Below are 13,769 nucleotides of genomic sequence, written 5' to 3'. Positions count from 1 at the left end.
TTGCATTTCTTAGGCTGAAGTGCACAAGATGTGTGTATAAACACTGTCAGAAGCAGAGGATGGCTCAAGTGATCAAAACCAAAAGCAACAAAACCTTGATAGTTACGTTCAGACAACAAAGCAAAAACATCCTAACACATCACACAGGAATTTCAAGACCTCCATGGCATCAGCTGTACTTATGGACAAATCTTCACCAAACACAAACAGCCTTGAAAACTCATCACAATGTGCAAAATACATTTGCTGTTCAAGATCATGTGATATGAACAAAAGCTCCACAACAGCTACTAGATAGACCTTGAGGTGAGATGGTTTTGTCAAAGATTCAACAGTTCTTTACATTCCAGCTGTATTTTATCATGTATAAGGTAAATTACTTTACTCAAGGGATGCACTGAAATAGCCACCAAAAATCTGTATGGTCCAACATACACCTCGTTGACTGGCACGTTTTTTACTGATAGGCCGATGGCAGTGGTCGATGTTTTTCTGTTGTGTTACATGAATTTGCATATAGGCTAAAAAGCAGGGCTCAAGACTAAAGGCCCAATCACACCTTGGAAGTCCATCTGGAAAAACACATGGGAGCATCCGTGAAGCAGGGCTGTGTGCGCTTGGCCAAAAATAACATTGACAAGCGTCACGACTCCGCACCTTGAGCGTTAAAGTTGAAAATATCTTAACTTTTATGTGCACACAAAAACCACCAGAAAAAATGCGTCATGCAGCAGCAAGAGAGGAGTGCCCAACAGGCAGTTGTAGGATAGGGGAGACAATGGTTGGCAATGCTTCTCGAGCTTCTCTAGCATCTCTAGCATCTCTAGCAGTGTCTCGTCGTCTGTGGGACAGTAGAAAACATGTTTGGGATGAACAGATATCTTCCCCAGGACAAAAGGACACAGTGAGTTCACTAAAAATGAGTAATGGTTGCAGGTAAAATATAATTTTATCATAAGTTGTTTAAATGTAATTTTGCAAAATGTAGTGTTTGGTGAGAAATTTGAATAAATAAAGCTTTTTGAAGGAGATTTTTTTTTGTGTTTTCAAAGCAGCATTAAAGGTTATTTCTTAAAATTGTGTAATTTAATTTGTGCTCATGAAGTTATGTTTTCATAATGAGGATTTCTTTATTAACCTATCAAAAAAACAAATAAACAATAAACAAATAAAATGAACAAAAAAAACATTAGAATTTGCTATCACCCAAAACTGTTTTTTTAAACAGTAGAATCAAGAATTTCACAATCCATTCATCCCTACTCTATTCTAGTAAAACTGTGTAGATGTACTCACTTAACTGCAGACAGGATGTCTGTTTTTGACATTGTTCAGAGAGGGATCGTCTTGTTTGATGTAACTGTTAATGAAATGTCTTTTACTATTCTAGACACCATGCATCACTAAGATGTATACATTGATGTTCATAACAGGAGTGCTGTTTGACAGTCACTGAGAAAACGTGACAGTCTGAGCTTCAACGTCTGACCGTGTGAGTCCAGAGAGGTAACATCTCATTTGATCCTTTACAGGCCATCAGTTAAGCTGAGGGTCATTTCATCCAAACACAGACTCACGTGCATGTCAAACAATGTCATGCAAGGACACATATGCCTAAATGGACATTAATGTTGGTCTGTGCACACATGAAGAAATACACACACAGACACATACACACAAGCCTCTGGAGGGTTAGCCTCTTCCACTCAGATCCACTGCAAACATGTCCTTTTAAATAAACATCAAGAACCAATTGTAAGCGTTTGTATTTTGGTTGTAAACGCAGTCCCAAAAGCACATCCATCTGTTCGATCACTGACAGATTCATGAGCTACTTCCTCTAAGGTCACCATACAGCAGCACACAGCAAAAAACATATTTTCTATAAGGTTCCACCTTATTACGAAATGGCAAAATAACTATTTTGAAGATACTGTATGTGCCATTCTGACCATTAATTTGACAGCAAATCTTTGTTATGCCAAAGGTGCAGGACACACTGCAGCGACGAGGGCCACAGACGCTCATGTGACTTTGAATTAGTTAAGTGAATGATAAGTTACAGCCTTATGTTTTCTTATTGAAGAATGATCCCAATCAGTTTCTACTCCATGAGCTAAACTGACTCTAAATTTATTAAAAAAAAACATATATACGGTATTACCTGTAAAAACTGCATTTAGGTTCCAAATTTAGTATCAGGCAATAAAAAGTAAAGTTGGTGCATCTTCATCAATGCGTGCGACACAAATGGTGTGCAGCAGGTGTTCTCAGTCAGCTAATCACCTGCTCTAACATCACTGATTTAGGTGCAACAAGCAGAAATAAAGAAAGGAAAAAAATGTGGTGAAAGGTCGACAACGTGATTGATTTTATGAGACCTTTTGACCTGTTCTGTTCTATGTTTTGAGGGTGTTATTTTTGAACAATGGGGGATATATAACACACTTTACTGTGTCACGTATGCACTGAGTGTGCCAGCGCTGGTATTAAATGTGAGAAGCCTGGCTGGGGTCCCAGACGAGGCAAACACAGCTCTGAAACAGTGTGTTTTTTGAAACACGTATGCAGATTTGTGGGTGTTTGTGTGTGCCCGTGCGTCAACATCTCCGAACGTGTGAATATGCGCATGTGGCTGAACGAGGTGTCACACCAATCACAGCACTTAACTGATAAACCTAGACCTAACAGTTGTCCAAACCACCCACAGAAACAGAGCCTATAATCAGCCTGCCGTTCTGCATAGTTCCACACTGTCTACCATATAGATGTGTGGGTGTCATGTTGTAAGTTGATACTTCTCACGATACCAACTCTCCTCTCTCACACGCACCAAAGGACAGAAAAAGATTAAATAAATAAGTGAGGTAATTCCTGGATGTGACATGGAAGCTTTAAGAACGAGTGGCTCCTATCCCACAACCACAAGAACAAAACAAAAATAATGGAGCCAACCATTCGTCATTTAAATATCTACGTAGCCTACACTGCAAGGTTTATTTTTCACCCTGTATCTCGCTCTGTGTCCTTATCTCCTTCTTTCCTTCTTTTCACCTTTTGCTTGCTTCCTGTCATCAGTTTTGTTCACTATGACTGATTCTACAGCCATTTCTAATCAGATGCGAGCATCTCTTTCAACCATCAGATTGTGATTCTTTGTTTTTCTTCAATTTGAAATCATAGCAACGCTAAATCCGCAGGGCTGTACTCCAACAAAGGTGAAACGGTCCTGTCCTCTAGAACCTTTGGAAGGCTCCCCAGCGTTGACAGACAAAGACATCCACTCAGAGAGCAACATCTGTCGGGGAGACACTGTGGGGAGAGTTGGCCCCAGAGGCAGCATGTGGGGAGGCTTCAGGAATTTTTCTCCTCACTTCACAGACTTTAAATAATTAACATACAGAGATACAAGGGAAGCGGACAACACAGCTTACAGTAAACTTCAAGTTTGATGAACATAAAATGAGGCATGTAGCGAGAGCATTACAACTTGCGGTGAATTCAGATTTTTCATTCTCCTGCTCCGTGCCAGAACCAGCAATACAAGACTTGAATGTTTTCTCTGTTATCTTCTTCTGGAAGTAAAGCAGCTGTAAGAAAAAGAGACATACTGTTGTGTAGACATCCTGCGGTGTCCATTGCAAGCAGCTCAAATTTTCAAACACAATTTTGTTTTTTGACGCAGTTTCAGTTACCCTGATCTTCATCAAACCGTGATTTACAGCGCACAACTCAAATGAACCCAAAAGTCTGCAGGAAAATAAATAGCAGCAGATATGGGTGAGTAATATTATCATCTGCTCTGTTTATCAAGAGTCATTTTAAAACAAAAATACTACAAAGATAACAGCCGGTTCTGAGACTGAAATAAGTTCAAACACAGTTGTGATTTGCTGCAGGCTGTGATAACACCACATTACTTGCCCACTAACTGCGCACACAGATTGACTGTAATGTCTAATGTTTCGCTCTATGTAAGCTATTACTATCTCATATTTGGCTCATAATCACTCAGCCTTAGCAGTGGCAGAGATACAGCCGTGAACCTTGTGTTTTTGGCAACTCTTCTGACCATAACTTACACTCTCAGTACTAATGACTTCCACTTGCCTGCCCAAAATAATATTATTAATGCTTCAAACAAAAGCTTTGCTCTCCTTTCAGCCATTTTATAAGAAAATATTTAAATGTTACAGTAGAATAAATTATCTAAATATCACTTCCATATCTGAGTAATGCACAGCAGAACTCTCTCATTCATAAAACATTAAAGCTGCTACAATCAATATTTTTATATCAGCAATGGATCAAATGAGCATGTGTGTGAAAGGGGTCATTTGTAATAGGGAGTACTCGATTTGGACATCATAATTCGTTCAACATACAGTAATCGCCACTCAACTTCCCACATATGGGGGGGAGGGGGCAATTTTAGACAAATCAGTTTTTTTACGTATACCCCCAAATCACAACAGCAGTCATCTAAGGTCACTTTTCATATAGAACAGGTCTAGACTGTGTTTCTTATTAAATAAACTAAATATGCTTATGTTCTTTATCTAATTTATGTTTCAGTCTCTAGTGCATTGCTGTCAACCCCCCCAAACCAGTAAACCTGGAGGGAAACACTGAAACATGACTTATAAGACCCTTTCACAAATGCACTGCAGACATTACCCAGAGGAGCTGCACATGAGAACTCAAGTGTCCAAATCAGTTGGATTGAACATTAAACGCACTTTGCACTTCCAGCTCCCCTAGAACAAAGTCTGTGTAATGTCCAATTGAATCCCTGTGTGAATAGAGCAATTCAGAATTCACATTGTGAGTGGGTGTGTTGATGAAGTTTTTAAGGCTGGCGTGCAACTAGAAAAAGCAAATATCTTGGGTGAAGAGTCATTCACGCAAAGACAGAAACAAAATTGCTGACTTTGCTCTCTCTCTGTTTACACTACTGCTGCAGGAGTGCAAGCTCCACAGGGGAGAACAGCTGACGTCCGCCTGCACACATGCAAACAGTGACACTGCTAACGACAGAGTCGAGCCATTTCATTGCCTGTGTTAGTTTGTTGGAGTTAAAAAGGCTCAGTGTCAAAATATTAGCCACTGCTACTGTGTTAGCTGCTGCTAACCTGGTAGAGGTTGAATTGACGACGAGTAGAGCAGCCCCAGACTCCAGAGACAGTCTTTCAGAGCTTTATCTAGCCTTTAAATTTAAATGTATGGCTTCAAAACTTTAAATGTATGGCTTCAAAAGCTAATTGAACCCTGTTGTTCAATTGATAAATTTCAGATTGCCTGTTTTCTGTTATTGACCAATTTACATTCCAATTCTTACATCAGATTTCTTTTTTGCGAGTATTCAAGTACTCTAATAATTAAATGTGAGTAGTCAAATATGGAAGTCACTTTAAATGCCCATTCAAAGTTTGAAATGACGACATCACAGATTATCCGGTAACTGCAGCTACCCTCAGCTATACCAACCCTTTGAGCAGATTTGGGCTGATTGTTTTGTTTTTATTGTCTGCAATTTTTATGTTAAGTCACCTTTTTTTGCAAGTTAGTAACTAGCTGGTGAAAAAAGAGGAGCATTTAGCACTTATGGAGTCTGATATTTCCCTTTCAGAGTCAGTTGTGAGCAGACCGTAGCTTAAAAAAGTGATAATGGACTGTTATAAAGTAATAACACGTATATAGTGTGTTTATATCTTGTTTCACTGCTTCCAAATGGCTTCAAAAAAATACATGAATGCAGGTTAAAATACATGAATGCAGGTTAAACAGATTACTTCCATACTTGAGAGACATGCTGCAGAGCACTCACATTCATAAAACCTCCAGCAACCAAATGAAGAAAAATTAGCTGCATTACAGGAATGAATGTACTCGAGGGCGCATGGAAACTCAAACCTATCAGAGGAAGGTCTCAATTTATTCCACAGATGCATCAGTGGGTGCCAAGCTACAAGCTTTCAAGCAACAATGTTTTCAGAGGGGATATCATAAATCCTGTACACATTTAGCCAAATGTATAACCTTATAATTAAAACAAAATAAATCCCCTATAAAGTGCCCACAAGAGAGCGATTCACTCAGATGAGTGATGGAAAAGGACCCACATGCCTGTGTTATAGCTGCAATAAGGTAAACCAGACAGATTCAAGACACACAGTGAAATTACCAAAAATTTACTGCTTCATTTATTGAGTTTTAAAGAGACATAGGTGTGCAATACCTGCCAGTCCAATAACAAAACTTCTAGCGTGTCTGGAGCCACTGGCTGCACTGAAATATGATTTCTGGAAGAGAGGGGTGTCTCAAAACAATGTAGCTTGCTATATTGAGCGCGACAAAACTACTATATGCCCTTTTTCCCTAAAATCAGGTCCATGTGGAAATACTGTGGCATGGTCATAATGTTTTTCCCTATTCCCATGACACAGTAAGCAGAGAGCTCTGTTTCCTTTTCGTTTTCAGTCATAGTGCAAGTGCGGCCGAGACAACTTTTCTGGAAGCTGTTATTGTAGTGTCCTTCAGCAATTTCCATGGTTTCCTTTTTACAAGTTTTTGGGGTCAGGAAGGAAGAGCTTTTTATTCCTCAGAGCATTTCTTAGCCTTTCTGCATCATCCGATTGTTAGTTTTGGCCCATATTATCAGTGAAAATAAACTCTCAAAGAGGCAGTCACCCCTAAAATAGATAGCTTTCTCCTTGGATCCCCAGGCATGCTGTGTGGCCCTCCGATAGCACTAAGTAGAGAAACATATTCACCCTTTCTCGTATGAACTCACAGTATGGAAGGGAAACAAGCTGCTGCCCACATGTCGGTATATCCGTTTAAACCACTGTTTATGCAGCACAGTCATGTTCGTTGAGAGGCAGAATGATGGGAATTTCACAGGGATAAGACACCGCCGATAGTTTTTCCCCCCTCCCTTTGTTCAGCAGCTTAGTTTGGCACAGGCTGTCCTTCTCAAGAAACACTGCTCTCAACCACTTTCTACTGTCTCCACCAGGAGGGGAACGAGAAGATCTATTACTTTCACTCCCAAGACTAGAAACAAAATTTGGCTTGCTGAACTTCCATCCATGCCAAATTTTCATTGTCCTTGAAATATTAGGCAAGTACAGAGGATATACTCAGAGAGTGCTGTGCGATGCATGCTTCATTTACTTTTTACTCAATGCAAACTCTTCTTTATCTCAAATGACCCATCCATTCTCAAGTTACAAACCAAAGACTGATCCTCATTGCCATTGAGCTTACCAGAAGCCCAGCAGCTACAGTAACAGCCACTGAAGACTATGACATATAACACCAATCTGTTTATCAGTCCACTTGCTACCATTTGTTCCCCGTAAGTAGTGGTTAATAGGGAGGCATGATACTGAATTTTTGGCCGATATCTGATATGCCAACATCTGACAACTCTTTTGACTGATAACTGATATCAATATTGATATATACACTTTTTTCCCTATCCAATTTTAATGATCATTAAGTCTCATCTGTGGTGGAATTAACATCACATTATGCAAACTCTTACTGTGATAGCCCACCAGTAGATGACGACATAAAATACAATGTTTTTCAATGAATGTGATATATATATGTGTGTGTGTGTGTGTGTGTGTGTGTGTGTGTATGTATATATATGTATATAAGATAGTTTAGTTAGATAGATAGACACACACACACACACACACACACACACACACATATATACATACATACATACATACATATATATATGGGGTGGGGTGTAACGAGCAATCCACCTGGATCAATATATCAATTCAATGAGTAACTATCACATAACATCAATGCAAAGAGTATATATCGATCAATATCATCCTCTTTCCGATGAGCCTTTAATTTGAATTTCTGTGTCAACATTACATAAGATGATGAGAACGTTATCCACTCTGAGATAAATAATCAGTGTGGAAATATTTTGTTTTCAGAGAAACTGTGAGTCAACAGACATAGCACATGTCATATGTAAACAAAAGCCGTACTCGGGGAAATGTCACGTCCCTGCCGAGGCATCCCACTTCGCTAACTTCTAACAGCAACATTAGCTGCTCAGTTTAAAAAATGTTCAGCTGAAGAGACGTGCGTGCAGACTAAAATTCATCTGTGCTGTTATGTTGGGAGATGCAGTAACTTAAATCAGTGGTAAATAAGAGAAAGTATTAATAATACATGTAAATTGGTTAAGTTATGAGTAGAGGAAAAGTCCATTAGCCTCTAAGCTAATTTATGCAATGCAAATGCCATAGGCTTATGCTAACAACATTAGCATGTTGTATATATGGGGGAAACATAACTTGCAAAAGAAAGCTGTCTTTTTGTCAAGAAAGATTCTACACAATTAGGGGTAATTTGTTATTGTTTTATGTGTGAAGTAGCTTGTTTTCTGCTGCATCTTTTCCCTGAGATCAGAGCCAAGCTTATCCGAGGCTCCTCACCTTGCAGGCAGGCCAGGAAAGTAATCCTTGGACAAACACAAGCCACCTTTGACTGGTCAGGAATGTTATCAGGGTCCATATACTCTTCCCTGGGCTGAGGAAGGAAAGATCTCAGACTTAAAATGCTTCCTCAACAGCTGTTTGCTGCATCACTTTCTCTGTCTACCCCCCACACTGGACCGAGCACCCATGCACGGGTCTGCTATCTGTAAAGGTCTCCTCCATCCGTCTCTTTCATCAGGGCTGGCTGGAGCAACATCAGCTTTCTCTTAGACAAGCAGTGAAAACGCTGGCGTGATTAAGATAGATAGACTGGCCAGAACACTTAATCTTCTGTCCAATGAAAAATGTTAACTGCATCCTGATGTTCCCCCCCATGCAGCGCAATTAGGCTGAATTACCACTGTGTGTTTAAGTGTCCCCTCTGAAATGCCTACGCCAATTCTCCTCTAGTGCTAATCTTTACTTTTTACTTGTGTCTTGTATTTTTTTGAAACGACATGCACCCAGGGAACTTAATATAACTCTGTTTAAATTTAATCACTAGCGATTGCATAATATAATCTTTATCTCAATTTTGGATTTTTATAAATGAAATCATTTTCTATTTGAAATGAAAACTGTCCGCTGTCCTGCAAAACTCCAGAGTATCAGGAAAGAAGCATGATAGTATTAGTGGTGTTGGCAGACGTTTTAACTTGCTTTTTACATGAGAGGAGAAAGTTACTCGAGAGGTCTCATTAGTCAAACCTTCAGTCTACCAATGCTGCCGTGGTGTTTTCATAGTATCACTTGTACTATCACAGACGGATGAGGTCCACTGAGCAAAGATAAAGCCGGTGTTATTTCACCCCTGGCCTTTCTTGACACATGGATCACTTTTGGGAGCTGTGCAGAAACACTTACAGGTTTTCAGACTTCAAATAGTAAATTGGTGTGGAAATTCATCAATAAAAAGGTGGAAGGCTTCATATTTTCAACTAGATAAATGCATACTGGTGTTCAGCCATCTAAAGCAAAAACAAAATTAAGAATTTTTGCTGCATATTTAGGATTATTTTTCATATTTCTGCCATATAAGGTAGATAAACTCCAAAGAAACATGTCAGCCCTTAGTCTGTGAGAAAGGTTTTATTATTGAAAATATTTTAGAAACTTTTTTTTTTTCCACAGAACTTGGATGTTTAATCAGTCTCGGGCCCAAAACTGCTGCCATGGATCAGGTTCAGGTATGCCTTGGAAAGAAACTGTGCCGGTTCATGTAGGGTCAGGTGTGGGTTTTTTATGTTAATGGATTAACTGCTAATAATATTTTTGTGTTATGTTATGTATTATGTGTTATGTCACTACTTTTCGGTTTACGGCACAGTGTAGTTGTGAGAGACAAGACAGCCGACTACCACGTTAACATGCAGAAATATTGTTCATACCCACTGCCTACCATCCGATCTCTACTGGTTAGCTAGCCTGGCTCTGGTAACAGCCGGATTGGGTGGGAGCTAGGTAAAAGCTAGTAATGCTGTCCAAACCCAACAGCATTTCTGTGGAAACACTTTGCTCTTCCCATGGTCTCCCTCTAGGTCAGTCCGCTGACTAAGTGGATCAGTTTTGAGATGCAAACCCCCTTTAACATCTCTGTTATTACATAGTTATAGTTAAGAACATGGTTAGAAATTCACTTTTTTGTCCACCTGCCACTGTGGCTGCTGGACTCCAAAATCTGCCAGCCACTTAATAGATAACGATTGGTATTTTGACTGGTGAGTAAGCAAATCTAGCAGCCAATTGTGTATTTTACCAGCAATTGGCTGGTGACTGGTGCTTATTCCTAACCCTGGTAAACAATGCTATAGGGGTTTTGTGGCTTAAAAATAACTGCCACCATGTTGCTGTGGCAATGTCAAACTGCCACCTGGACATTACTACCAGCAGGACTGAGTGGTGGATTTTTTTTTTTTTTAAAGGCAACATTTACAGCACAAAACATAAAACTACCTCTAAATGGACAGTTCAAGGAAAGGCCTCTTGCATTTCACACCATTTTTAAAATTTTTTTTTTATAAAAGTGAACCGGTTAATGGATGTAAGGATTTCTAAAACAAAATCTGCCTAAACTGACATCCCCAGTCTACACACACACACACACACACTATACACTATGTTTTAAACTCTGACATACACCATATAAAGCAAATTCCTCCCCTTAACTGAGATAAAGTCAGTGATAAACAGTCCAATGATAAGCCGATATTCCACAGATTCTGTCCGGGAAGCTCCAAATCCATCTCATACTATATTTCATACGCATTTGTATATGCTCCATCTGAATTTGCACGAGGGTGGAGTAGCCTCCAACACTATACCTCCCTGATTACAAACTCAATCAACATGAGCTCTAACGTACTGTGACCAACGCCTGGGTAATTGATGAGAAATGACTATTTCCTCCAACCTGAGGAGTGAAAAGTTTACTTTCTGAAAGTAAATGAAAAGCAGGCACACAGCAGAACACTCAGACACATTTGGGAGGACACGCTGACTGCTAATGAATAGACTTGGGGTATTGATGAAGTTCAGGTTGAATAATTCCCCAGTTTCACTGTAATCCATCAAATCCATCAAGTGTTATCTGTGCATGCATTGGCTTTGCAGACAAAAAAAATAAACCATTAGCTTTAAACAATTAATCACAGATTGAAGCTGGTAATCTTATTTGGGACCAATATCGTGGAAAGTCGAGGAGCAGGAGAGCTGGTTATTCCGAATTTGGTTTGTTTATTTGATTCATGTATTCATTTCGGAGAGATAGTCTCGCTCTCTTTGGAGACTCAAAGTCTCAAAGCTTAGAAAAGCAGAATGCCTGCCAAACCATATCAGTGATGGCCTCACGTTCTCCTACTCATTAACATTACAGTAGAACCATATTTGAACATAATAAACACCTCTATGGCTCTATAAATAAATTTGGTTGTTCGAGAGCAATTAAATATGAGTTTTTTCATATCATATTAGCTCTATAAAAATAGAGATTGTTGGTTTTATTCTGCAGGAAAATCAAACAGGTTGTTTCTCTTATGCAAGTCTGGATTTTCAAGTTACACTCACACGTCCTTGTCTTGAATAAATAAAGGGAGCATTCTCTTTCTCCGTCTTTTCCTCCTCCGAGTGTCTCTTGAGACTCTCTCTGACTTCCTGCCATTAAAGAGACAGCCCACTGGAGAACAGGGGGTGACTGACATATAACTACCTCTGCTCTATGACCGACGCTCAGCGCAACTCAACTGGACATCTGTGGAATTTACTCAAAGGGTAGTTTACTCAGGAAAAAATAGAGAAAAAGCCCGAAAAAATGCGTGTTTACTGAATGAATACAGAGCAGCAGACGGAGACACAATAGTGCCAAGAAGATCAGACAGCTGTGAGACATCCAGAACAAAAAGTTCAATTCGGATAATGTACACACTTACATAACAGCATAGCAGGCTTAGTATAGTGTTTCTAATCCTGTCTTCTAGATTATTTCATACATATTTTGTTGACTGAAAGGAGCTTTGTTTCTACAAACTGTCAAATTATCAGCAACGAAGAAATACACCAAGTCCACAAATTGGCAACAATGTCATTATGTGTTTATCCAACCATTTTAGATTTTTTTTTTACGAGACCAAGGACTAATAGAGGAGCATATACTGCAATTATTGCGGTTAAGATCCCTTTTTTGTGCACGTTTCCATTGACATTTGTGCACCTCTGTTTCAGTTTAAAACTGGTCCCACAGCATCACCCAGACAAAAATTCTTAACCTCTAAAGCACATAAACTCTCCTATTGACAAACACTTTGCTGTTTTCTCATATTCAATACATTGTTTTTCAAACACAACCCCATCCACAAACCAAAACAAGTTATCTTGTGAAGCCACAAACAGACGCTCTGCGGAGACCACACACACACACCCACGGAAACACAAATATCTCAACAAGTATACAACAGAGTGACCACATCAAAAGAAACGGATCTGGTCTCATGCAGGGTTGTTCAAGATCCCATTAAAAACCTCACAATTTTAAACATGGATCTAATCAAAACAGGAGAATTCAACGGTATTTCCATACGATCAGCCGTAGATTGTCAAACGTCAAACCAACAGTTTGTTGTTTTACTCTGTTCGTCAACTTTGCTAGCGCTGCATTTATACTGCATACCGCGCTTCCTTACCTTCTGTAGCCACTGGGTATAATTCTCCATAATGTGCTCGAGCTGCTGGATCTTCTGGCTGGGAAACTCTGGCTCGGATGGCGGAGCGTCTCTCTGGAGAGAGTTGGCGTTGTGCTGCGGGTTACCGGCTTTCACCTCCCTGCAGGAACCTTTGGCTCCGTCTCCCTCAGGTAGGATGAACGTATAGGTGCACTGACCATGCTGGATCTTATGAAAGCGTCTGTTGCTGTAATTACTGTTACTACTTCCTCCACTACTGCTGCTACTGCTGCTACTGCTGCCACCTGCGCTGCTGCTATCCGTCGCTCTCCGCTGCTCCCCTCCTCCGCAGCTCACAATCACCAGAAGTGCTGCCAGAGAGAGCAAGTGGCTGCCAAAGTTGTACCACAGCATCATATCAGCCTGGACTTAAAGTTGCAGGTGAGTTAAGTTCTTTTTCGAGCCTGTCCTTCTTCGCTTGACTGGATGTTCCCTTTAAAGCTGGATCAGAAGTGGTGGAGATTGTCAGCCTGTGTCATCCATCCTAACACTGGACCTCCAGCATTGAAAGCTACTGCTACTCTTGGACACTTACACATGCTAAGTTTCCAAAGCTCCTTTAAGTTTTCGTCCTGGCAGGAAAAGTTGCACACATGTCTTGCAGAGTGACAGCTTGGTTATGAATCTTGATGCTCCTCCGGTAAACCAAAACCAGACTGTGTTCTTGCATTGATCAATTTGTGCATATAAAGTAGGTGCCGGGCAAGCCGAGATGGTGTCGTCAGACCTCCCCTGGTCTCTCTGACTTCCCGTCCTCCTCTGCTCTCTGACTTAACGACTAAGGGAGAGTGAGAGAGACGCTCACTCTGAGGAACAGCTCCAAGCTTCCAGCATGCTCTGCGCCTGCCCCTCACAGAGCCTGCAGAGGAATGTGAGTATGTGTGCACGAACGAGCGTGTGTGTGTGTGTGTGTGTGTGTGTGTGAGCCTGGCAGAAAAGGGACCCCTGCACAGAGGATGTGCTTAGACTATGAGGATCGGTTTACAGGCACTCCGACTGCAGGCTCATGTGGTTGACCTGCCTTTTTGTCTGCGTGTTG

The 13,769-nt window shown here is 40.4% G+C and overlaps 1 protein-coding gene across 1 annotated transcript in view; it reads right to left on the bottom strand.

The window, feature by feature from the left end:
• Positions 1 to 13,560, bottom strand: part of angpt1 (angiopoietin 1) — a 64,933-nt gene extending 51,373 nt beyond the window's left edge. Inside the window, exon 1 of the mRNA XM_042506777.1 lies at positions 12,692 to 13,560. Coding sequence (XP_042362711.1) covers positions 12,692 to 13,087 — 396 coding nt within the window. The 5' untranslated portion in view covers positions 13,088 to 13,560. The remainder of the gene's footprint in view (positions 1 to 12,691) is intronic.
• Between the last annotated feature and the right edge of the window lie 209 nt (positions 13,561 to 13,769).

This window comes from Plectropomus leopardus, chromosome 18, assembly GCF_008729295.1.
Source record: "Plectropomus leopardus isolate mb chromosome 18, YSFRI_Pleo_2.0, whole genome shotgun sequence".
Taxonomy (NCBI): Eukaryota; Metazoa; Chordata; class Actinopteri; order Perciformes; family Serranidae; genus Plectropomus; species Plectropomus leopardus.
This window is presented reverse-complemented; position numbering and strand designations above follow the sequence as displayed.